Source organism: Myotis myotis, unplaced genomic scaffold (genome assembly GCF_014108235.1).
Source record: "Myotis myotis isolate mMyoMyo1 unplaced genomic scaffold, mMyoMyo1.p scaffold_m19_p_11, whole genome shotgun sequence".
NCBI classification, from domain to species: Eukaryota; Metazoa; Chordata; class Mammalia; order Chiroptera; family Vespertilionidae; genus Myotis; species Myotis myotis.
In genome coordinates, this window is record NW_023416315.1 from 52633937 (window position 1) to 52660286 (window position 26350).

A 26350-nucleotide genomic window follows, 5' to 3' on the forward strand; every position below is an offset into this window, starting at 1 on the left:
AAGCACAATGCAAATTGAAAACAGACCCAGTCCCTTCCATACTCAGCAGTGTCTATGCAGCTACCTGCTCTTTTGGTGACTTCCTGCTCCCATGGAGCCCAGCAAAAGAAGGAGAGAAACCAAGAGTCTGACACCAGGTGCATTCAGGTGTCACTATAGGAATGGAGTAGAGTCCGGTGGTTCTCAACCTTCCTAATAACGCGACCCTTTAATAAAGTTCCCCATGTTGTGGTGACCCCCAACCATAAAATTATTTTCGTTGCTACTTCATAACTGTAATTTTGCTACTGTTATGAACCATAATGTAAATACCTGATATGCAGGATGTATTTTCATTGTTACAAATTGAACATAATTAAAGCATAGTGATTAATCACAAAAACAATATGTAATTATATATGTGTTTCCCGATGGTCTTAGGTGACACCTGTGAAAGGGTCATTCGACCCCCAAAGGGGTTGCGACCCACAGGTTGAGAACCGCTGCACTATAGGACTGGAGTAGACCCTCACAGTAGTAGGTGTCGATGCCTGAGAAGACAAGTATAACCAAAAAATTCTGGTCTACACATTGCATACTCTTAATATACCTGTTTATAAATCACTAATTGTGGTTGACCTTGCACTGTACTGCAAAGGGCATGGCTGGATTGGGAGAAGCAAGAGATAAATTAACTCGATTTTAAAACCTTGAACAAAGACTGGTTTTAAAAAATGGCATAGAGCAATATGGAGCACTATACCCCATTTAATTGCATGGAAAGAATTGCTATTTCAAGACAAGAAAAAATGGTCTGATGGTTTATTCAGTTAAAAAATAACTTTAAGGCAAAAGAAAATAAGGCAGGAAAAAAGGCCTTACAAACTATTTACAGGCTACATTTATTAATATGACGTAATTAGCAAATGCCTTTATGACCAATATTATTTTATATTATAGCTTGGCCATTATAAGCTTCTGGGCCTGTGAAGTTGAGGCTCGAAGCAGACCTATTAGTACAAGCCTACCAAATTGTCTCACCTATCTATCTACTCATGAAATCCTTTCCAACATAAATTTCTCACTCTTTGTTAGTTCCATATTACAAAGAAGAGTGCTTTCCCCATATTTGGCTTTGGACACGATAAAAACCTTTATTTACAAATATTCTATTCCTTTAAAAAATATATATATACAGGAAAAAGGATTTAGATAAAATATGATAAAAATCACAGGAAACAAAGCCAAATTCTTATCAAATCAAGGAGAAATTGGTGACACCCAGAAAACCAAAACCAGTCATAACAGTTACAGCAGGGTCAGGACAAATAGACGGAGGGAGAACAATCACATCAAATTTCCTTCATACTCCTAACCAGTGTTTTTGTCCTATAAGTTAATAGCCAGCTCAGAAATATCAAGTTATGTATAGCCTTATTTCTATCCATCTCAAATAATGGTGAAGTCATTTATATTTAATAAATACAATATCAAAGGAGGTGATGGTCTCTATTCAGAGAACACAGTAGGAAAACTAAAGTGGTTGAGAATTCTTTTACAAATACCATCAGATAACCCGGGGAACGTTTGTTGAAATCCAGGTGCATTTTCTTGTAAGCTGTTACAACTCAACAAAATTGTATTTTTTTTCAATGTGCAGGAAGAGTCACTGGGATCCTTCATAGGTAATTAACTAGAGCAACGTCTTAGTCCATGGGCTGCACTGAGGGCTGGTTCCTTCTCTTCCGTCCGTTCAGAAGCTCATGCTTTCCCATTGTGTCCAATGAATGTGAGAAATGATCTATGGATAGGTGGTGTTAGGAATATAACAATAGAGGAGATAATGGTACTGGAGACCCTTGCTAATAAAGGCCTCAATAGCTTTAGTATCTTGGCTATAAATGCTAAATTAGGAGTAGCTTTCGACATCTTTGGGTATTGAAGTGGGTTAAGCTTTCCTTTAACAAGAGGGAGTTTGGCATGGTTAACGTATATTGTGGGTTGATGTGAACTGAATTCTTATGAGGAAGAATCCCCACGGGTGAAGCTTGAAGACTTTGCACTCTTTCCTCCCACTAGCCGTTTGGTGCTTCCTGATCTTGTATGGGTCCCCGAGACCTCAGAGTCACTGTGGCCTTTCCGGGGCTCGCAGACCCGCTGGGCTTCTCTCAGTTCCCTAGCAATGAAAGAGGAAAACCACATGTTACTCCATCCTAAATTAGAGATGTTCATGATCAAAACTACCATATAGATAGATTTTTTTATTTATTTCAGTATTTATAGAAACAAGCCTAAGCTATACACAGAAAATTTGCTCCTGTGATTGTCTTAAAAAAAGCCCGGCCCATATGTGCTACAACATATGGCAGGTTTGGGTTCCTAAATCCTATTGATTGGGGCATAAATGGTCTTTAAAATAAGGAGGAGGGCCCTAACCGGTTTGGCTCAGTGGATAGATCATCGGCCGGTGGACTGAAAGATCCCAGGTTCAATTCCGGTCAAGGCATATACCTTAGTTGCGAGCACATCCCCAGTAGGAGGTGTGCAGGAGGCAGCTGATCGATGTTTCTCTCTCATCAATGTTTCTAACTCTATCCTTCTCCCTTTCTCTCTGTAAAAAATCAATAAAATATATTTTTTTAAAAATGAGGGAACTACAGATTATCCTGTAGTGCAGGCTATGGCCATGGGTCAAATCTGGCCAGCCACCTGTTTTTATAGATGAAGTCTTATTGGAAAACTCAACCACACCTATTCACTTATATGTTGCCTATGGCTGCTTTTACATTATGTTGAGTCGTTGCAGCAAAGATCACATGGCCCACAAGTGTAAAATATTTACTATCTGGCTCTTTATGGAAAAGTTTGCCAACCTCTGGTCTAGACAGGCATCTGCCCCATCTCTATAATGGATGTCCATTGCTGGTAGTGACTGATGACAGTCACCTGTGCCTGCATAGCTGGTTTTGCAGAATGTACACACCACACCCGAAGAAAAACTTATATTCCTGTGACATGATATCTATAAATATTTGTATTTTGGATTCCATTTTTCCTGGCTAATAAACAAAACTAGAGCAAAAAGATAGTAAGTTGTTTATTAGGAAGAATTGCCTGATTAAAGTCTCCACAACTCATTGCCAATACATCATGTTGTGGCCTTTTCAAGGTAATAATTCTTCGATGGATTGTGTATCCAAAAGAAGTTGGACTTCTAAGCTTATTTTACACATGGACCATCTTCTTTTATATTTTTAATAGTGCACAATGTATGTAAAAATCACTTTAAAATGCCTTCAGAACTCTGCTCAGACATCACTGCCTGACCTTTATACCAGCCCATTCCATCTGATTAATTCCCATTTGTTTAATGGAGGAATAGATTAATAAATTAATGCACACATGAATACAAGTTACATGAATAAGTCATCAGACTGCTTCCTTTAGCTTGGAAAAATACCTCTTCCTCTGAACATGTACCAAGAGACAATATCTGCCTGCCCCTGAAATTTAGTGGGATTCTAAAATCAGTCTCTCCCCACCTTAACTAGGATTACCTCGCCTTGGGAGATCACCAGTTTCTTGAACACCTGTTGTCACTCAGCATCCCACTAAGTTTACTTTACTGGTTGTATTTCTTTGCATTCTTCACTCCGCTTCCTTTGCAGTAATTGAATTTTCTCTCTCAATCACAGAGCCTCCAGCCCTGTGCTACAAAGGGCTGCATGCTGCTAGTGTCTGTGTGGGCAGAGACCTACGTATTATAATATTGAGCTCCACTTGCAGACACAAGTTCCACTTGTGAAACCACAAAGCAGATACACCAGTCATATCACTATGAGCAGTTCATAAAGAGGTTCTTTCTCAGCGGCAGCATCCGAAATCTACCTTTCCAGTGTGGCTGTCTTCATCCTTTCCAAGTTGAGCTGCTGCTGGAGCTCTTCTGTTTTCCCCAGGGTGGGACGGAGAACCCGACTTCTGGCCAGAACTGCTGCAGAGGGTCTCTCCCTGGGATCAGGGTGGATCATGTTCTGACAATGTGAGGAAACAGAAGCTTCACTGTTTGGGAAATCAGCCCACCCAAGCCCACACCAAGCCAGCTTCTGCTGTGGGTTTTGTGAAACTCTGCCTCTCCTTCGTGTGGAGGGAAGAGATAGATGAAAATTTACCTCCACCCTCTCTGGTAGGTCAGTCATCCATACCTCTGACTTTAAGTATCATAGTTTAGAGCTAGTGGGATGATTAACTACTCCAATGCCTTCACTTTAAAGAGGAAGAAACGGAGGTCCTAAAATAAAGTGACTTGTCTGCGTCATTGACAAGACCTAGACAAATCCAGGTTACCCAACACCTAGTTCAGTTTACTTTCTACCACAACATGCTCCTTTTTCACTTAAATTAATTAAGGATACCACACCATAACAATATTCCTACAGCACTTATCTTCAGGTGGGGGGGTGTCTGTAACCTAAAATGATTTTAATACGGTAGAAAATGCCTAATTATCTGCAGCAATTAGCAGTGCTGTATAATGAAGAAAACACTGCACCTCCATCTGGGGAGCAATGGTCAGAGCCAGCTCCCGTTTACTATGTAGTTCTGGGCAAGTCTCTTTTTAAAAAAAAATTTTTTTTTTTTTTATTGATTTCAGAGAGGAAATGAGAGGGAGAGAGAGATAGAAACATCAATGATGAAAATCATTGATTGGCTGCTTCCTGCACGCCCCCTACTGGAAATTGAGACTGTAACTTGGGCATATGCCCTTGATCGGAACCGAACCAGGGACCCTTCAGTTCGCAGGCCGATGCTCTATTCACTGAGCAAAACTGGCTTAGAGCCTGGGCAAGTCTCTTTGCTGAAACTCAGCTTCCCTTTCCTGATATGTGGAACAGCGATGTTCACCTTCCAGCTGTTGTGAGAATTAAGTGAATTACATATATGTATTACCAGCATTGAGGTACTCAATACTTATCTACTAAATTGAAGGGCAATTTACACATAAAAATAGGTGATTACACTGTGAACAAAAACCACTCTGAGGAAGGGTTTGTCTCCTTTCAGGAAAGCAGAAGTGAGGAAGGACAAGTTTATAACTAAATTTGAAGTTTTCAGGGTAACTGTGGAACTCAAATTTAATCCCCAAGAGTAGGTATTTCTAAGGCTTTTAGGGATCCTAACAGATCCTGTTCCTTAAGCCCTGAAATAAGTCTTACATATACCTTTTGTTTTCTTAGTGTAAGTCTAAGCTTCTCGACAGTGTAGATTTTTTTGTACCTCTCTTTGTTTCAATGTAATATCTCCCTTTCCTAGTTCCTACAGATATCATTGAGTACAAGTGACACATAGATTCCTGAATTGACATTACCTTTCTTCCAACAGCTCAAATGAATGGTAGTATTGCCAGTTATTAATAAGTTAGCTTATACTTTCTTCTATACACTCAAAATTTAGGTGGTGTGTGTGTGTGTTTCAGTAATAACATCACTGTTGCTATTGACAATGGTTAATTAAAACCCTGAAATGGGAGCAAAAAGAACAGGTTTGATTTTGGAGTGAGTTATCAAAGGTGGAATACAAGTCCAGAAACTGCTGTGAGCCTAGGTCTTCTCAACTATGTACCTCACAGGGTTGTTCAGAAAGGCAAATGAGAAAAATGTAACAGGATATTTAAACCATAACATAAAAGGTATTTATGATAGTTTCTAAATGTCCTTGAGACACTTTCAATCAGCCCTGTCTCTGCTGGGCTTCCTGGTGCTGATTCCCTTTTCCTCTGTCAGTGGCACTGCCAACATCTCCTTTTCCCTTTCCCGACCTACTTGCCATTACATTTTTTTTTTAATCAGTATTTCCATCTTCTCTTCATTTCATAAGAGGTATCACCTTGAGCAGATTGTACAATTCTTCTGAGAGCTCCTGAGGAATGTGTGGAAGGTTACCCTCTCGGATATGATGCCACTCGGCACCATTGCTGGGTAATGACTCTGCTCCTGCGGCCATTGCCATTGTTAATCCCAAGGCAAATATGTCTCCTTTAGGGAGATGCTGATAATCCTTCAAAACAGAAGACAGGAAGGCTCGTTTGTTTGCCAAGTGAAGAGAGTCTAGATTAAAATACAGCTGGTAAGAAAGGTTCATTTGAATGCATGTGAACTTAAACAGACACATCCTCCGTGCTTAGTGCTTTACCTCTAGGAAGATAGAGGATAGAGCACAGATCCACCCAATTAACATCACTGTGCCAGGCCTGACTCCACAGACATCCTAGAACAGCGGTTCTCAACCTGTGGGTCGCGACCCCTTTTGCGGTCGAACGACCCTTTCACAGGGGTCACCTAAGACCATCCTGCATATCAGATATTTACATTACAATTCATAACAGTAGCAACATTGTAGTTATGAAGTAGCAACGAAAATAATTTTATGGTTGGGTCACAACATGAGGAACTGTATTTAAAGGGCCAGAAGGTTGAGAACCACTGTCCTAGAAGGTAGGTAATAACTAAAGGTCATTTCAATGACCAAAGCTGATATGCTGCCAACAGGAGAGTAGTAGGATAAAGATGGGCTGGACCAATCAATTCTTTCTTCCTACTAAGCAATCCAGGAGTTTGGGAATTCTAAGAAATACTAGAAACAGTAAGGGACCTTTACAAAGAACAGTACAAATATTGATTAATCCAAAGTGAGCCAGCTTTCTCATGCTTTTTTAGGGAAAAATTCTCTCCTATTTTTGGTCTCCATACTGAATAGGAAAAGGGATAATATCAATTTAAATTATAAGTATATACTTTCCATTTCTTTCATTTGAGAGTCAAAAGGTTAAATGAATTATAAAATAGCCTCCGTTTCCCTAATCTATACCTCTTGCAAAATCTCTTTAGCCAGGAAGTGAATATCTCCCTCTTCCACTTTGGGTTCACTTATTGATGTTGCAAGACCCAAGTCTCCTAAAAAAACAAAAAACAAAAAGAAATGGAGCTCTTTACAAGCATGTCTTTCTTAAAACAGGAGTAAATGGAGTCATCAGTATACATTTTATAGGGTAATAGAATACAGGTCAGAGTATAAGGCAGACTCACCAATTTTGTATATCACATTGGTAGAGAGAAACCAATCAGCATCATTTTCAATGTCTTCTTGGACTATAGGAGAGTCCCTTTGTATCTGATGACAAATGAAGATGTTACCTGCAAAAATATAGAATTGACATAAATAATGATTCCTATGTTTTTTCACCCCAAAGACTCTTTTTTGTATCTGCCACTATAGCACCTTCCTCTCTTCCTCTTCTGCGCCTGTCACAACAGTACAAGGGGCCTCTTCTTCCCTGGAATCTCTCACACTACTTATGAACAGCTCAGTGATTGATAAGTGAAACTGATTTCAAATATCCTCTGAAGAGGCTAGTAGCCACAAAACAAAGAAATAAGAAAAACACACAATACAGTAACAACAGTTCCTTGAATTTCATATTGATGAGGGCCCAAAGCATCCATTTCTGCTCACTTCAATCGGTGTGAATTAGAAAGGGTATAGCATCAGTAAACACAGTCAGGATGTAGCCAATATGTTGTCACTTATCTATGTGGCAAATTAAATAATTATTTTCATACTTTGGCTTCACTATCTGAGAAAGTCTTTTCTCTCACTGTCCCATGTGCCCAGGGAGAAAATTGTGAAAGCTGTTTAATTGAATTTGTTTAAGGGAAACAAATGAAAGAAAAGCACTCTGCCAGCAAACAGCATCTTTGACACTGATAGACAGATAGGCACTGATTCTGACAAGAGGGAGGAAAGAACTAAATACGGTTGGCGGGGCAGAGGGGAGCATACTGACTCGGTTTGATGTCCAGGTGCACCATGCCAGCATTGTGGATGTACTTGAGCCCAAGAGAAATCTGCAGAAGGATGTCTTTGAGTTTTGGCTCTTCAAAGTGATTGCCAGACTTCGTGTTTTCAGATATAGCAGCCTGTAAGCTCCCACCTAGGAAAGAATGACCAAGGGTAGCCCCCAGAATGAGAGAAAGGGTGTGAATCTTGCAGAGGAAAGCAGAGTAAATCATAAATTTCTTGTGAATAAATCCAGTCCAGCAAGTCTAGATTACTCCAGTGTCAATGCCAAACATATCTTCCCCCTGCCCATACTACAGACATGTTAGAAAAGAATAATTACAGGGCTTTTAAAGAGGAAAATGCCATATCCCAGATATCCAATATGTGGCCCTATTGTCTCGAGTATGCCTCAACTAACTAATTAAAGTTTTACCTAATTATTTACCAGGAGGCCAGTCAGCCTTAGTCATATAGCTACTATTAGTGTGATGATTAATTTCATGTCAGTGTCAATCTAGTAATTTAATGTAATTGATTCTAAGTTTAATTCCATTAAAAATATACAACCAAATAAGAACATTTGATGATTGTTAACCAAGGAAAAATATAAAACATCAATATACACCCAACTCCAAGTTGAACCACAAGATTTGTACCTCAGCTTTAATTTCCTGATTTATCATTGTTATCAATAATAAGTAAGGCCTGGGTTCATCTGACGCCCTGGTCTTAGCTGCCCCTGTACTAAGGTATTAGAATGCTTCCAAACCCTTTATTTCATTAATGAGCACTTACTGATAGCCTCATCAGTCAAAATTATAGAGCTCAGTGTCTCCCTGGCAGTTATAAAGGCCATTGTTCCACCCTTTAAGTGTATATCAGAACAATAGGATTTCAGACAGTAACAGTATTTTTTAGGAAATCCATATTTAAGAGTATCCTATATAAAAGATGGATCTATTTTGTTAAAGTACTTAAGTTCAGAAAGGAAAGGAATCCAGCCCCTTTCAGAAACACAAGGAGGGCTAAAGGTTTTTGTTGTTGTTGTTTTGTTTTTTTATGGGAACCTTCTTAGGAAAGATTTTTATGTACTACAGGTGACATTAATTAGAAAGGAAGAATAACTAAAGAATACGTTGGAGCTTGTTAAAAACTAAGTCACCTGGAAGCTAACTTTACAAATGAGTTAATGAGATGTGACAGCGAGGGAAGGACTACGTCCAGGCCCATGTCCATTAGAACACTTGTTTCTCTACCAGCCAGGGTGTCCCTTAGGGCAGGGCCTGCATCTTATCTTCATTTTCCCAGGTCGGGCACATAATAAATATTTTCTGAACTGAATGTCTATCCTGGCAACAGATGGGAAGAGCAAGACTGAGTCAAGGATCCCGTAAAAGGACAGAAAGAAAGGAGTCTGGGGGTACTTAGAAACCCTTTAACATGTTCTTTTAGAGGCTTAACAGAAATATTTCTAATCCCCCCAAGAGCTACAGGTACTCAGTAAGGGTAGCTAGACCAGTGCTATCAGCACTTGTAATTACTTGGAAGCTCTGTAGGTCATATTACAGTTAGCCAAGTAATAATTATCAATAGTAGAAGTTACTGAAAAGTACTCATGTATGCTGTACGCAAAGGTATTTGCATATCCTTATTTTCCTACAGCTAAAGCTGACTATCCACCTCTTATAGAAGAGCATAATTAGCTGTCCTTTACTGAACAGTATTAACAAGGAAGTATGTGTGAATAGACATAGCAATACTGAGAAACTGGTGTTTCGCAAAGGACACTGACTTCCAATGTCATATCACGCGGACAAACATGAGAATCGCCATTCTAGCCATTCTAAAAAACTTCAGTAACAGAAGACAGAAGAAAATACTGCCTGTTGGGAGAGATTCACCATCCAGCCCTGAACCTGATAGAATCCTGGTGCTTGCAGAATCTACCTGCTCCTGAACACCTTCAGGTTGCTGAGGCTGGCCCAGAGGTAACTTGTAGGGGATCTTGGCAAGGGTGGGGGAGCATTTAATTGGTTCAGGGCTCCAAAGGGACAATAGGGGAAATCAGAGTTATAATCTAAGTTGTCTAAATCATATCTAATTTATCATCTGAGTTAAAGCCATAGCTGATTGTTCAAACCTGACTGCTCTGACATGCTGGGGGCACAGGGTAAGGGTGGGTATGGGCAGACAGGGCAGGAGGCGAAAAAGATGAAGGTAGGGAATGCGGGGGGTGGGGGGGGGGAGTGGGAACAAACCACTGGCTACTCTGCTACCTTACAGATACTTTGAACTTATCTTTTGTTTAGAGCCACAGGGCAAAGTCTCAACATGAAGTATCCATAACTACAAACAAGACAAGGTAGAAGGGCATTCTTTATTTTCCACGATTAGTTCACATTTGAAAGGTTCAAAGTGTGTGAATTACATTTGACAAATCATAGTTACATTTTAATTGGTAGGTACTCAGTGAAGTTTGAGGACCACCATGATGGATAGACTGATTCCCCATAATCCATCACATCCAGTCCATCTGGCTTTCAGGGCTTTCTAGATTTCCCACACTTCACTTTGTTAATCTTTCCTTCTACAGGCGCCCCCTCGGTCCCATCGTCTCCTTACTGTCTGCTAGGCTAGACCCACTGCCAATACCATCCTGCCCTGTGCTTGTGGCTGTTTTCCTAACTGGATTCTTCCTTTCCCTTCCCTTCCCTATAAACTCTCCTAATCCTTCAGCATGGTCTCGTCAAGTCTTACCTCCTGTAGGTTTTCTCAGGCTACTCTAACAACACTGACTTCTCCCTATGTATGGGGCATTGTCACTGTGCTAGCATTTGACATAGATGGTTGCTAATTCTCAAACTACTCCCTTAAGTCATTACTGCAGTCTCTCTACTCAGTGAGATTACGTGGCATCCCAGCGATCTTACAACTAGTGTGCAAAGAGCGGGGTGTTAACCCCAGGTCTGCCGACTTCAAAGCCCTGGCCCCTTGCACCACTCCACGCTGCCTCTTGCTCACATTCCCCTTCTCTCGGCCCTTTTTATCCATGGTTGCACATCTGGCTCTGCACCTAATTGTCTCCTGTGTATTCACTGTCACAGAGCAAGTGGAATGAAGCTCCTTGAAGATAAGGACTTATCTCACTCTACTTTGTTTCTTACCCTAGAGCTTAATAAGTATCAATCCTGTAGGAGATATTAAATGTTAGAAAGAATGAAAATGTGATTTGTAATAGGAACAATCACTCCCTTTCTTTCTTTCTTTCTTCTTTTTTTTTTTTTGAAAATCTGAAATCTTTATATTGCCTCAAATTTCTTTTGTTTTGCTTTATTGAGTAATTTTTATTTGATATTATCTTTGTTAGTAGTTAGAAGTCATAGAAATAAAAAACCAGTATTCTTATAGAGAGGGGAGTAAAGGAATAGGGAATCTCAGGTCACGATAAGAGGAAATTAGGAAGAGAAGATGACTAAAAAGTTTCTAACTTTCAATCCTAAGTATAAAGATGTGGTCCTTTTTTTTTTATCCCCAAGAGACATAGAAAAGGGGATTTGGGGTGAGCCTGTTGGAGGAAAACCCCCACAAAGTTCACAGGTAAGGCTGCAAACAAATCAAGCTGTAAAGAAACAACAAGGAAATGCCAAATAATTGCTACTCCTCAAATGATGGCAAGTTTCTATTCAATGTGATAGTACTTTTTCTACTTTACTACTGAACTTTCTGATGAAAAATATTTCTGAGCATAACAACACAAAACTGCTGTCATGTCAACCCCTTAGTCATGGAATAGAAATATGTTAAACCATAAGACCACTCTGTAACTTAAATAGCCCAGAACAACAGTTTTACTGGTTACTGTATATGTACAGTTCTGAATGACCCTGGAGAATAGACCTGGAGTCACGTGTTTCAACCCCAGCCCCCTCCCCATGCCCTTACTCTGGTGAGAACACTGAAGCTCATAAGGTTAAGAAGCAGCAAAAAGCAGGAACAATCCCCAAACTCAGGAGTTGGCTGTATACATTTACCACCTTCTACCCACTTCCCTCCCTAAAATTGTAGGGACTATGCTTGCATCTTTTAGAATACCTAGCAAATGTAAAAGGGCGATTTACCACTCAAATCACTAGGGTAAAGTTCTTTCTCTAGTGTTAAGTAAAGTGTGAAGGGAGTGAGAGCTTCTATGTATCAGCTACACATCAGCTTCAAAAGAAATATGTAATAGTATAAACCTGAAATTCCTTTTCAACTCAGCTCATTTCCTCCAGCTCTTTGCTTCCAAGCAAAACTGCAGGGCAGACATTTTAGGTATGACTCTGCTACGCCCAGCATAAACTACAAGGAAGAGGCAAAGGTTTTCTTCTGAAGACTTAATAGTTCATCTCCCATCCCGGCCTTGTAGCTCAGTTGGTTAGAGCATCGTCCCCATACTCCAAGGTTGCAGGTTTGATCCCCAGTCAGGGCATATACAAGAACCAACTCATGAATGCATAATTAAGTGGAACAACAAATCGATGTCTCTCTCTCTCAAATCAACTTAAAAAAAAATTCCTCTCCCTCTCCGTAGACATTAGTCCACATACTTACCATTGCAGTATTCATTCTGAATGATCATGTGGTCATCCTCTACCCATGCAGAGTAGTAACGTACCACATGGGGGTGATGGCCAAGTACCGCATGAGCATAAACTTCATGCAAAACCGAATTCCTGAGAGAGAGGAAAACATTGAGGAAAATGAATCAGGATAATGTGCATGCAAATGTTTTTTGAAAAGACAAGATATGACTCATTAATAACAATGGCAGAACGCTTATTGAATGCTCACTACTTGCTTATTATTTCATCCCTAATTTTCATAATGATGCAGTGAGATACAGTGGCAAGGATAAAGGATTTAGAAAGGTCAGTGAATGGTCCAAACTCAAGCAAGTGATAGTAGACCTCGGAGTAGAACCTTAGTCATCTTGACACCCAAGTCCATGTTTTTTTTTTTTTTTATTAAGCATGGCACAAATAAAGAGGAGGCTTAAGTGGTGCTACCTCAACAGCAGACGTGCTTTGGAACTTTATTTTACTGTATCATATTAAAATATCTTGATGGGCTGCCGAAACCGGTTTGGCTCAGTGGATAGAGCGTCGGCCTGCGGACTGAAAGGTCCCAGGTTCGATTCCGGTCAAGGGCATGTACCTGGGTTGCGGGCATATCCCCAGTAGGAGATGTGCAGGAGGCAGCTGATCGATGTTTCTCTCTCATCGATGTTTCTAACTTTCTATCTCTCTTCCTTCCTCTCTGTAAAAAATCAATAAAATATATTAAAAAAAAATATCTTGATGGGCTTCACAAGAAGGCCACAATGGACTTGATTGTGGATATTGTCATGAGCCTTCTATCTTCTCTATGAAGGCTAGAGAGTCAGAGTCAATATTAAACTCACCAATATGTAGTGAGGGGACACTCTTGGAAAGAGATATTTATAGTGGAACATGAAATCCAACCCCAAAAAAGCAAAATACAGTATTTGGTGAGTTTCAGTATAAAAATGATGAATTCTAGCCTGGCTATTGTGGCCTAGTGATTTAGTATTGACCTATGAACCAGGTCACAGTTTGATCCCTGGTCAAGGCACATGGCCAGGTTGTGGGCTCAATTCCCAGTAGGGGGCATGCAGGAGGCAGCCAATCAATGATTCTCTCTCATCGTTGATGTTTCTATCTCACTTTCCCTCTCCCTTCCTCTCTAAAATCAATAAAATATATTGTGAAAATGAAAGTGAAAACGAAGGATTCTAAAATTGATAATTTCAGATTTGGCATAAGTATTACATCCCCACAATTAATTAAAAAAAAAAAACCATTTGAAAATGTTTGTTATCCTTGTGAAAAGGAAGAACAATTATTTCTGGGAATGAAATTTAATTTTGTTAATTTTTCCTTCCTTATAGTCCTTGAAACTTGACTATAAAATTCATTATTAATGCAAAGTAGAGATAAACCATGGAGTTAACTACTTGGCAATATTTCTGATGAACTAAACAGAAACCATAAGATCATTCCATAAATTTAATAATTATTAAAAAGAAGTAAGACCAGTAGTAAAAGCCACAAAAACCACACACACACACACACACACACACCACAAAATGACCCGAAATGATCATGGTATATTTTAAGAAATAATTTACATCTGATATGGAAAACTCAGAAAGGTTATAAATGTGAGACAACATACAATGGAGGGGGTGGGTGATTTTTAAAAAAGTAGTAAATGTTTTTTTAAATGACATCAGTGCTATTATTTAAAATATTTTGACAAGAAAAAGCTTTCCAAATCCAAGTTTGTGCTTCTAGTACATTTCAAAGGTACTCACTCATTGGATAATTCTGCAAAAGAGTTCGTGGAGCGTTTTATTGCATAGACACATCCATCCAGCCTCTTAATGCACTTGTAGACTGTACCAAATTCCCCAACTCCAATCTTTTCTACCTCCATGAATTCTTTTTCATAACGGGAAGTCATGTTGGTTTCTCGTAGAACATATCTCTGAAATATTTTAATAAAAAGGTTAAAATAATCCTAACATGTTCTGAGCAATAAAATTGAGGCATTTTATATTCCTATATTTCTCTAAGTTTTCAAGACGACTTCTGGGGCAAATCTATTGGATTTTATCTGTGTTGATAGTCATGGTACCAAGAACCTCCCCAGTTGCTGACTACCTTCTCTGCACTATATTTTCCTATCTGATCATAATATTCTTATCCGTGTGTTCCTAGAGGGGATACTTCTACTCACAGCCAGAGCTACCTTACCGTCCTCAGCTGAAGCAGTGACTGGGAGCTGGGTAGGGCATGTTAGGGAAAAACACAAAACAACCTCCCTTGACAGTAGTCTACAGGTCTCACACTCTGGCTGTTAATTATCTCAAGTTGAATAAACATACTTGGGTTCAATTTGCTTCCTCAAAAATCTTAGTCTGGAAAACAAAATTATCAAATTTATTATTTCAGATTATATGCTCAGATATAACAACCACTCCCCCTATTGGCCAAGTAGCAACATCACTGATTGCCCAGCTAGTAAATAACCCCAGGCAAATCATTGAATTTCTAATCGTTTTTCTCATCTCTATGAACCTCATCAGGTTCATAGCAACTACTCCTCAGGATTCTTTTAAACACTACTCAAGAAAATTGTGACCCTTTGTAATACTTTAAGCAATAAAACAATAAAAATAAAAATAAATGTAAAAAAAAGAAAATTGTGTGTGTGTGTGTGTGTGTGTGTGTGTGTGTGTGTGTGTGACTTAGTACAATGCCAAGTACATAGTAACTTCTCAGTAAACGGTGGCTCTGATTTCCATAAATTTATATGAACCTCAATCTACACTGATTTAGCTCCACAAACCCAACATTTTCCTAGTGTCTCCATAAGCATGAACTTTTAAATCTAACTTTAAGTTTTAAAAATCTTGACCCTTACTTGCACTTCATTTTCAACATCCAATATCAGTCAGTCTTCATCAATAAGATCTATACATTCCATTGCCCTTAGCCAGTCTCAAGATGTTTCCTCCATGTCTGGATTTGCTGTAGCAACCAACCCTCTCTCCATCTCCTCTAATAGTAAGAATTATTTTTGAAAAATGACCCTGCAGAATAGGAAACACCTCATTGTTTCCCACGAGGATTCCAAACTTCTGATCAGAGGCCTCAAGGCTGTCTACCAGTCGCTCACCCACTCCCTTCCCATCCTCATCTCAGACACCTAATAGGCCAGCTTACCATCCACTTCATTCCCCAATCTTAACCCTTCTCCTTCTCCTTCTCCTTTTGCTTGCTGAACATTAAACATAGCCATGTTTTCATGATAAAGATCTTAATGGCAATGGAATATTCCCCTGACTTTAAACTGTAATTTGGCCATTCTATTATTGGACATTTAGTACTCTCTCCTCTTTCATTTTATTTAGTTTTTTTTTTTTTTTGCTCTTATAGTTAAGTCTGCAATAAACACTTCTGTAATAATATTTTCAGCATTATTTTCTTAGGTTAGATTATCAAATGATAGATACTGGATCAAAGATTGTGAACATTATAAAATCAATAGATACTGACATATTGAAGAACTAAGATTTTTATATATAAAAGTGGTTTCATGCCATTTTTCTCTGTTCTATTTTTCTATTTTGGGACCTTAAATATCTTGATTTTTCCTTCACTTCTCTACCCTATGAATACAGAACTTCCCCCAGATCAAAGACAGAAGCATTAACCTTTCATATAAAAATACTCCAAAGTAATGATTCAGCAATAATGATTCAACATATATCAGACAATGTCTGGCAAAGTTAATAACTAGCTAGCCCTGGCCAGGTAGCTCAGTTGGTTAGCGCATCATCCCAATATGCTAAGATTGCAGGTTCAATCTCCAGTCAAGGCACATAACAGAATGCATAAATAAGTGGAAGAACAAATTAATGTTTCCCTCTCCCCCTTCCTCTATAAAAAATAAATAAAGTAACAACTAGCTAATAATATAGACCCTGATGAGAGTCCAAATAAATTCATCTGCAAAGCAATTTGCTACAAAGTGCTGGGGGTAGGGGGTGGAGTGAAGAAAGGAAGAAAAGAGGGAGGGAGGGAGGAAGAGAGAAAGAGGACAGAGAAGAAAAGGAGGAGACAGAGGCAGGAGGATGAAATGACTGTTACGATAGCTGGGCCACAGAACTGCGCTCACCTTGGCAGGCAGCCCTTCTACTTTGCCTTCCTCTGGATCAGCTTCCTCGCTTAAAAAAAAAAAAAAGTGATATCAACACATGATCAGGATTAGCACTTAGTGATCCTGGTACCATGCTGGTTTCTGGGGCCATGAGACTAAATAAGACAATTCCTTCCCCTTTTCAATTTATATTTGGGGACAGGGAAAAACAGAAATTTCAATATAAGAACCCAGGTGAGGATAAGAGCAAGATATTAAGGTATACACAGACAGCATCCAATTAATTATTTCAAACATAAAAGTATTTCCCCAAAGAGAGGATATGTAAGCTAGGCTTCCAAGAAGGAGTCAGAACGAGATAAAGGAAAGGAGCGGGGGTTTTAGGCAAATAGGACAACGTCTGCTGAGAATCAGAGGCAGGAACGCACACAGAACACACGTGGAACTGTCAGTGCTCTTCACTGCCACCTACACATTCTCCTTCCACCTCCCCCAGAACCTGGCTGAGCACCTATGAGGTTCCTGGTAAACCAGAAGGAGCTCTGACCCTGGCTAAGATATTGTCGATGACCTTCTTTAAAAAAATAAAATATTTTTAAAGAAACATTTTTTAACTACATAGAATTTAGAAACCTTAAATAACAAAGAATGTCAGAAACAACACACAAAGATTAAATAGAAATTATAAAAAAACAAACAAACACAAAAGTTGTTGTAAAAATCTCAACTCTCCTAATCTATGAGTGTAATGCCAAGCTAATAAAAATACTAGTAGGTTAGCTGAAGTCTCTGACAAACCTTCTCTTTGGCATGAGCAGTTGCATCCTGAATCTTTAAGCAAGATTTTAATCTCTATCTTGCTTTCAGCCAAGTTATAGATTTTTCTTCTGGAGAAGTACAGAGTATTAATGGCAAATGGAGGGCATCACACTTGTGGAAATAAATTGATACTTGACATGTGTGACCTAAATTGGATATGACATTTGAAACTTTATTAAATACAATAAGTAAGAAAAATGCCCTCTCAGCACTAAGCAACATTACTAAAGTGTCACCAATTCTGTTGCCAGGAATTCAGATGAACTGTCTAGTCCGGCTGGCTTCAGTGCAAGTGAAACCACAAATTCTGATGACTTACAAATACTCCTAAGCAGCTAAAACCAACAGAATTCTTGGTAACAAAAGTGGGTGGTTTACTTATGCTGAAGTCCTGTTTACTTAAGATCCAGGAGGCAGTGTTGAGAAAACCTATTCTAGGCCTAAGGCTGGTTAATATATAGTCATTGATCCCCAAAGAAACAACTTAAGGTAACACATTAAATGCTCTGCAAACTTCAGATTGCTAGCTGTGCATTTATTTTGCCAAGTACATTATCAGGCACAGAGACTGGCTCATTTTAGAGGTGGCTTCTTTCTATGAAAAAGGAGCCTTGGGGGGACATGGTAAAGAAATGTCCCTGCATGAGACACACAGTGGTGCCGTTTGGCTTTTACCACTTCTGAAAGCAACACTCTTCTCTTCAGCCAGTCTTCCAACACCTGCAGAGAAGTTCAAATCCTTGCCCCACAGCTCTCATCACCAGTCAGACAAGCTGCACTAGAAACAGTAACAGACTCTTTGAAGTGTGAACTGTACTTTTCCCAACTGCTAACCTCCTATTGACCACAGGAGACCCCTTGAAGGCAATTCCATAGCCCATTTAACTTCCTAATGGAAGTCAGAGGTCTGCTGTCCCTTTATAGAAGGCACCTCACAGTACACTTCAGAATGGAAAGATGCTAGAATCTCTGTGACAACCCACGCAAGGGGAAACCAACATTGACATTCAGAAAGGAGGGGATATGTAACCAATGCCAGTTTCCTTCTAAAAGAGTTCTTGCTCCTAATCTCACTTCAACATTCTCTCTTCCTCTTGACCATAGTAAGATCAGTTCTCAAAAATCACTGGCCACGGTATACTTACAGATCTCCTCGGATTTTCCTCTTGCCACTGGATTGATGGAACTCTTTTCTATAGGACTCTGGGGTGAAGGGATTAATATTAACCAGGGCTAATGAGGTCATTTCATCTGTTACGGAGACAGGTGTGAGCCTAAAATGCTTAGAGCCTCGGGAGGGCAGCTTCCCTGTTGAAGAAATCATGGACTGGCTTGGCTGGCCCTGAGGATGACATAAGGCAAATCAGGATGATGTTAAAAAAAAGTTCCATACAGTTAGCTAGTTAATATTTGAACCAAAGACTGTTATTGATGAAAGGGGTCTTGAACGTTATCTGGTTCAGTGCAAACTAGTTGCTTCATAACTGGTCCTCTGGTGAGAAATACAGATTCCCAGTCTACCACTAGATATTCTGATTCATGGGACCCACAGAGAAATCTACTGTCATTACACTCCCCCTCTTTCCCCTAGGCCAGTGGTTCTCAACCTTCCTAATGCCCCGACCCTTTAATACAGTTCCTCATGTTGTGGTGACCCCCAATCATAAAATTATTTTCGTTGCTACTTCATAACTGTAATTTTGCTACTGTTATGAACCGTAATATAAATATCTGATATACAGGATGTATTTAGGCGACCCCTGTGAAAGGGTCGTTCGACCCCCAAAGGGGTCACAACCCACAGGCTGAGAACCGCTGCCCTAGGCACTTCTGATCACCAGCTTGGAAAACCACCAAATTGAGTCCCACCTCCAACTTTTTAAGGATGACATTTAAGCTCAGACAAATGAAAATGACTTTAGAAGACCTGGTCCTTACATCTCAGACTGTGTACTTTAACGCCCCCTCATTCATTTATCGAAATATGTGTTTGCTGCTTACTAAGAAGCTGACTCTGAGCTGGGTGCTGTGAGGGGTGCAGAGATGAATTCCAGCTCGTAAATGGTCCATTAAGTAGCTGTTCATTGATGTTTCACTTTGTAAGGGAAAGATTGCATAGACTCAACATGGAGGAAAATATTTCCAATTCCTCTTAAAATGTAGGCACCAAATGAGAAGAGCTCCATGAAGTGGGGTTAAAAAAAAAATGGAGAAGTGATGCTCTAAGTCAGCCGTGGACAAACTACAGCCCGCGGGCCGGATCCGGCCCGTTTGAAATGAATAAAACTATTGAAAAAAAAAGACCGTACCCTTTTATGAAATGATATTTACTTTGAATTTATATTAGTTCACACAAACACTCCATCCATGCTTTTGTTCTGGCCCTCCGGTCCAGTTTAAGAACCCATTGTGGCCCTCCAGTCAAAAAGTTTGCCCACCCCTGCCCTAAGCCCTTGGGCTGTAAGGCTTTGCAGTGGCTTTAATTAGTATGTCAATGAGAAGAAAATGTGCAGGACTTACCACTCCAAGTAGGTTACAGTAAGAGAACACAGGCCTAAAACCTATCCAGAACTAAACCAGAAGACAGAGGGGAGAGGTCAAAGACAGAGAATTCTGATGAGACAGCAGAATGCCATTATGACCTAGATAGCAGGGGCCAGAGGAATACCTGTGTCATAGGTCTTCAGGAGTACATGGTAGACACAGGGGCCATGATAAACCTCGTAGCATAAGCATTCTACTGTGAGGCTCTTTCTTAAAGAATCCTACTCTCTCATAGTCTCTGCCCATGACTTTTCAATGTAGACGCAGAAGGTAGATTACAACATGATTCACTGTATGCAAACGTAATTTAAAGAATGTGAGGCTACAAAAAATGAATACTGAACTTATACATATTCACTAAGTGATTGATACAAGCAGAAATGAAGGAAGCACACATAGTAACCTAACATTTTTTCATTGATTTTAGAAAGAGGGAGAAATATCGATGTGAGAGAGAAATATCAATGACAAACTCACAGTCTTCCTGTAAGTTTATTATAGGGCTGAGTATTGGTTCAACAGAAGTACAACTGGATAATATTTCTGTTGTCAATGTGATTCAGGAAATGGACCTGGAATGATAGTGAATCATTATCTGAGAAACAGTTTTTTGTGATGCTGATCATCGTATGGAAAGTAAAGCACATCTATCTACTATAAAAAAATAGTGGGGCATCCACACCTGGAATGCTGCACAGCTCTGGGTGCCACACCCCCAGGAGAGCAAAAAAGGCCTGGACATTTTTCAGATAAAAGGAAGGAAAAGTGTTCACATCAGGGCAGATAATGTCTGAATTCCTAGTTTGGAAATGTGAAGGCTGGTAGATTCTGCGAGCTCCACTTAGACTAGAGGGAAGGATATTAGTTATATTAATAAAGACTGTATTGCCAGAATGACAGAATTATGAGTAATCCTTTTGAAACCTATAAGAACATAGTTTTGGACCAGATTCATGAAAGAAATTTCATAAAAGTAAAGCAGATTGAAAGTTTCTGGAAAGATGACCAGGTTGAGGGTATAAATATGCTCCAGAGAGTGGAGCTAATTCCATAAGTTTAACACCTCTATTATAGATGATTTAGAAAAAGAAAGGAAGTTTGGGCGATAGCTCCCTGACTTCTGAACATGGTGTGAGAAGGTGGCAACCTCCCACTAAGGCACAACATCATCAGTGTCTTGGGACTGGGAAAAACTTCAAAGGCCCAGTCACTATAATTAGTGCCCTGGTGCTCAAATCCCTTCTATGTCTCTATCAAGTGGTCTTTCAGTGACAAGGGCCTTACTACTTCCTAAGGAAGCTCTATTGTCTCTATCTCCATCCTGCTAGGAAGTCCTTATGGTGAGCTGAAGACATTTTGGGTGATTTCTGGCCCTATCCTTTGGCAAGGCTAAACTAAACCAACATTCCTTCCCTATGCATCCTTGACTTTGGGATAACATCTCCAATTATTATTGCAGTAGCCTCCCTCCTCTGACCCTGAGCCAAACTCTATTCTTCATAAAATATGTACTTTCCTAGTTGAATTTCCAGTTTCCCTCCCAAACTCTGTCCTCTGTCTGTCTCTCAAATCTTGGCATTATTCAAGACTCCTAACTCAAACCACTTCCCTCCTTACTCAGGCTACATGAACTTATCCACCTAAAGCTTCAACAGCTTCCTAAATGCTGATGGTGCCCATATATAGATCTCCAACTTAGATTGTCTCCCTGTACTCCAGACCCATTTATCCAATTGCATGACATCTCTGCTTTTGCCAAACCTGTACATCCTCAAGTGTCACCTGTCTTGATTCAAGGTATCATGTACTCAAACAAGAAGCCTGGTTGCACCCCAGCTCTCTCTTCTTCCTTCAACTCCTCCATCAAGTCAGTTAGCAGTTCCTAAACATCTCTCAATTTATTGCTGTTGTAATTCAAGTCCTTCTCCTTTCTCAACAATTCCAATGTGAATACTGCCCTTCCTCCAGGATCTCTCCTGCTCAATTCCATCCTTCATATGAAGGTCATGATTTTTCAAAGGTGCCTCTGCTCAAAACCATTTACTGGCCTTCTCAGCACTTTTAGGATAAAGTCTTGATCTAGTTCCTGCCTACCAACTCTGGCGTCACTGCCTGCACTTTCGCATGTATAGACCCTGTCACTACTGAGTAACATGCAGTTTTCCAGGGGCAGCATGGTCTTTCCCCTTGACAATTTGGTAGAAGCTTTTCATTTGGCCTCAAGTGCTCATTCCCTTCTTCTTTGCCTGGTAACCTCCAACTCATTCTTTAAGATTTCTCTCAAACGCTGGTCTCTTGGGAAAGGCTTCTCTGATATCTTGAGACTTAATTTCTAATTCTTTCTCATTATGTAGTACCACTCTTCTAACATATCTGATCTGAACTTTAATTATTGTTTCAGTATTGCATGTATCTTTATTTTGTGGTCACTCTTTGAAAGCAGTAAATGGGTGTGACAGCTGAGGGTCAGCTAGCATATCAAGATGTTCAGTTAGCTTTTAAATGAATGACTAATATACACACCATGTCATGTCTTCTCACCTGTGTACTTTTGCTCAGCACCATATTCTCTCAGGCCACTCTCTACTTTCTATATGTTAAAACCATACCAACTTCATTGACCTTCATATGCTTCCTTCACCTTTATTTCTTTCCTGATCACCACTGAGAAGCAATCCACCCAGTGAACTCTGACCACTCTTGAAGCACCTATTACATAGTGTCTATAGGCACATCTCCTCTTTCTCGGAGACTGTCTTATGCTCCTTGCCCACAGTAGGTTCTCAAAAAAAAAAAAAAAAAAAAAAAAGGTCAGTGGATGATTGATTGGTAAGTACTGGGACCTTTGAAAAACTCACTGATGGACACTAGAGTAGTTTGTCTACAATTCAGACAAGAAGCTTAGTATTTCCTGTAGACACAGTGCCCACACTCAGCAGGTACTAAAGAGACCTGCCGACAGTGACTGTGCTACAATCAGAAGCACAGATGTTATGATGATGAACTTAAGTACCTCAAGCTGAGCCAGCAGAAAGTAGAGCTAATACCATTCCTGAGGCTCACACACCACAGCACCAGCCTGTTAGAGGTAGCCCTGTCCCAGTTCTGGCTTGAATAACACAAAAAATGTAGCAGGAGACCAGTTACAACAGGACTAGAGGAATATGCCAACTACTCAGGACCTTTGCTTATCGGCAATCCTCGGCTTATACAGAAGTGTCACAGGTTACCTCTTTGCTCACATATAACAGAAGAGCCTGAACGTTACAAGGCCAGGGAAGGGAGAGGACTTCCCTCTGGGAAAAGCAGCCATAAGGAGATACGAATATGTTCAAACAGAATATGAACATTCTTATATTAGAAAATATGAGTAAATAATCATAAAAGAATAGTTGGCATAATGGAAAGAATAGACTGAGACCAAAAGATCAGGTTTCTAGTCCTGTCTCTGGCATTGACCTTGATTTTCTCTGGTATTGTACACTTGGGGTGGGCTCTAGATCTCAATATTCCTTCCAGTGCCGATATTCTTTAACTAGGAACTTTCCCCCCACCCAACATTTATTTGTGGCCTCCACCAAATAGTTGCTGGCAGCAGTGGTTTTGGGAAGACAGCTGGTGAGACATTTAATTCTGTTTTTTGATAACCTGAAGCTCTTATTTATTTTTACCAATAAATACGGAATTGGGGATAAGACAGCCTGGGAGGCAAATCCACCCTATACACATAATGGACCAGTCCTCTTTCTCTAATAGCTGAACTGAAGGAACCTGGGCCCCTCTCCCCAAAACTTACTCACTTTGGGAGTGACAGGACTCTCGCAGTACAGCAGCTTGCTTCTGTCATCTGGCTGGGCTGGTGTTGTAGGACACTTGGGTGGTTCTGACACCAGGGTCCCAAAACCAGGCTCTGGACTCACTTTGGCTTTTTCCTGAAATGTGTGGAGTCCGTGTGCGTCCCTCAGGGGTGTCCTGGGTGGTGTAAACAGGGCCTCTGAATCCTTGGGTACAGACTGCTCTGGGGTGAGGGTCTGGGCCTCCCAGCCCTCCGGTGCTTCCTTCTGCTCTTTGTTCTCACTCTCTTCCTCACAACAGGAGAAGTTTAATTTCTGCTTCAGTTCTCTGTTAATACTGTTGTCATCCATCTCAGCCAAAGAACTTTACCCGGTAGGCGAGAAGGCCTGTCAGAGGGGCACAGTATCGAGATGCAGAAGTCGGGAGAGAACCGAGGCCAGCCAGTTCCGCAATCCTAGCCTGCCTTTCCCTCTGCTCACTCACCGCTGCTTGAGGCACACCCTTCATTTTCTCCCTTAAGGACCACGTGTCCTAAGATCTCAGCTTGTCCTTATTTCCATTCTGATTAAAGAAAGTGCCAGCAATGCTTTGAGTAATTAAATTCAATTTATGTTAAAACTCTTGTGGACATCACACCTAGTCTCCCTGTACCCATGTGCTACAAGCTCATTATTGGAAATAAATCATTTTCACTCTTTTACACCTGCCATTTAGAAATCTTCCCCTCCCCTCTCTCGCACTCCCCACCGATGGCTAAAAGGAGTTCATTAGAATTCAGCATCACCTGGGTGTAATAATGATCTTTAAGCAGCCTCTAGTTCTCAACCTTGGCTGCACATTAGAATCACCTGGGAATCTTTTTAAAATCCTGATTTCTGGGCCTCATCCTCTGGAAATTCTGTTCCTTTGTTACCAATGTTGTGGCCTCACCCCATAACAAAGAAACAGAATTTCCGGAGGATGAGGCCAGAAATCAGGATTTTAAAAAGATTCCCAGGTGATTCTAATGTGCAGCCAAGGTTGAGAACCACTGCTCTAACATTTCCAGGCTGGAGTTCATCTCCCTAATGCACACACACCTTAGGTCTTTGCCAGATACACCTGCCTTAACTTCAGCCCCCGACAAAGCCCCAGCCACCCTCCCACCTCCAGGTATTGACAGTTAAAACTTTCAAGGAAACATACAAACTTTCAAACTGACAAAAGAAAAGCTAGAAAGATCAGTAACACATAGAAACAGATATGTATCCCTTGAAAATGGCGATTACTTCGGCCTCCAAAGCCTTATTTTGTAAAAAAAAACATGTTTTTTCGAAGTTTGGATATCTTTAGTATACATTATTCAATTTCTGTCTGAGAGAGACCCCCCCCTCCGCCCCCAACCAGGAAGTGTAAAAACTCTTTGAAGAAAAAAAAGTCACCCATACCACTTTATAAGAGAAAGTATGTGAAAAGCAGCTCATGAAAAAAGAAAATGATGTACTTGAGCCCCTCCATAGACTCAGGTAACACACAGGAGAGTTATTTACATGATAAACATGGGCCCAAAGAGAGAGAAGTCCTGAGGGTGAGTCTGATCTTGTTCAAAGCAAACTTAATTTCCCTTCTCTTGATGGTCTTTGGTTCCCCTTTGCCTGTCACCCACTTTCCACTTTCTCTCTTCACCAATCCCTTCACCCCTTCTCCTCTGTCACTCCTTTCCCATTTCCTACCTGCCTGCCCCAAACCTCACAGCAGTTGGTTCTCCACCCAATAGCCAAAGGGATGCTTTTTAAAGGATCCTGTCCTCAGATCCTCTGGGGCCTCCCATTCCACTCAAAATTCACAGCCAGCCCTGGTTCTAAGGCCCAGGGCTAATGTGTGATTCTTTACACATTCGGCTCTATACTCCTTCCTGTTCCTCCAGATGCCAGTCTTCCCCACACATCTCACTCATTGGGCTTCCTCCAGGTGTCCCCTCAAAGGTTATTTATCAGAGAGGTCTTCCCAACAACCCCACATAGTCTCCATCACCCATCCTCTGGCCCCTTACCCTGGGTCACATTTCTTCACAGCACTTAGGGCTATCATATATTACATATCTAAAGGTTCATTTAAAAAATCCTGTCTCCCCCATCCCATCCCCAATAGAATTTAAATACCATCAGGACAGGAACTTAACTCTTATTTGATGTTCTATCTCCATTCCCTGGAACAGGGCCTGACACATAGTAGGTGCTATGAATCAAGGTGCATGCTGTACATTGTATGTATCCTCATGATGGACACTATAGTCAAAGGAATATCTTTTATGAGCTTTCAGATTTTTAAATTTCAACTCCAATACAAATTTCAGAGGCCTGAAAGGCAGGGATATGTTGATTTTAAGTAACTCAGTAAGTTTGAATATAGATTCTATTTTATCAATCCCTACACCAACCTAAGCTCAGCCTCTGAGGTATATAAGTTACTGTCCTTTCAACACCAACAAGTGCCTGCAGCCCAGAAGATCTGGGAGAAGTGAAGAGAAATATCAGTGCAGATGGGGCTGTCGTTGCAGCTACTGTGGTCTAATGCATGAAGTAGATGTTAGGAAGTCGGGAATCCGAGACAGATCAGGAACCCCAGGATGTCTCTGGATGGCTTTGGGTCCACAGTGTCATGGGACAGATAA

General features: G+C 40.4%; 1 protein-coding gene across 1 annotated transcript; it reads right to left on the minus strand.

The window, feature by feature from the left end:
- Nucleotides 1–821: 821 nt before the first annotated feature.
- Nucleotides 822–24155, minus strand: WEE2 (WEE2 oocyte meiosis inhibiting kinase). Its single transcript, XM_036327028.1, has 11 exons — nucleotides 23703–24155; nucleotides 18504–18700; nucleotides 16558–16606; nucleotides 14189–14361; nucleotides 12406–12527; nucleotides 7820–7966; nucleotides 7062–7169; nucleotides 6844–6929; nucleotides 5863–6033; nucleotides 3868–4010; nucleotides 822–2155 (listed from the first exon to the last, which is right to left on the minus strand). The coding sequence occupies exons 1-11, from the start codon at nucleotides 24045–24047 to the stop codon at nucleotides 1999–2001; spliced, it is 1698 nt and encodes a 565-aa protein (XP_036182921.1). The 5' UTR covers nucleotides 24048–24155; the 3' UTR covers nucleotides 822–1998.
- Nucleotides 24156–26350: the final 2195 nt, after the last annotated feature.

What these genes read in the sequence shown, in the direction of transcription:
- WEE2 (XM_036327028.1), bottom strand. Translation starts at nt 24,047, where the DNA reads ATGGATGACAACAGTATTAACAGAGAACTGAAGCAGAAATTAAACTTC. An exon ending in TTTGCAGAATTATCCAATGA is followed by an intron (nt 12,528 to 14,188) that starts GTGAGTACCTTT and finishes CCTCTCTCTCAG; the next exon opens with GAATTCGGTTTTGCATGAAG. An exon ending in AATTGTACAATCTGCTCAAG is followed by an intron (nt 4,011 to 5,862) that starts GTGATACCTCTT and finishes TCACATTGTCAG; the next exon opens with AACATGATCCACCCTGATCC.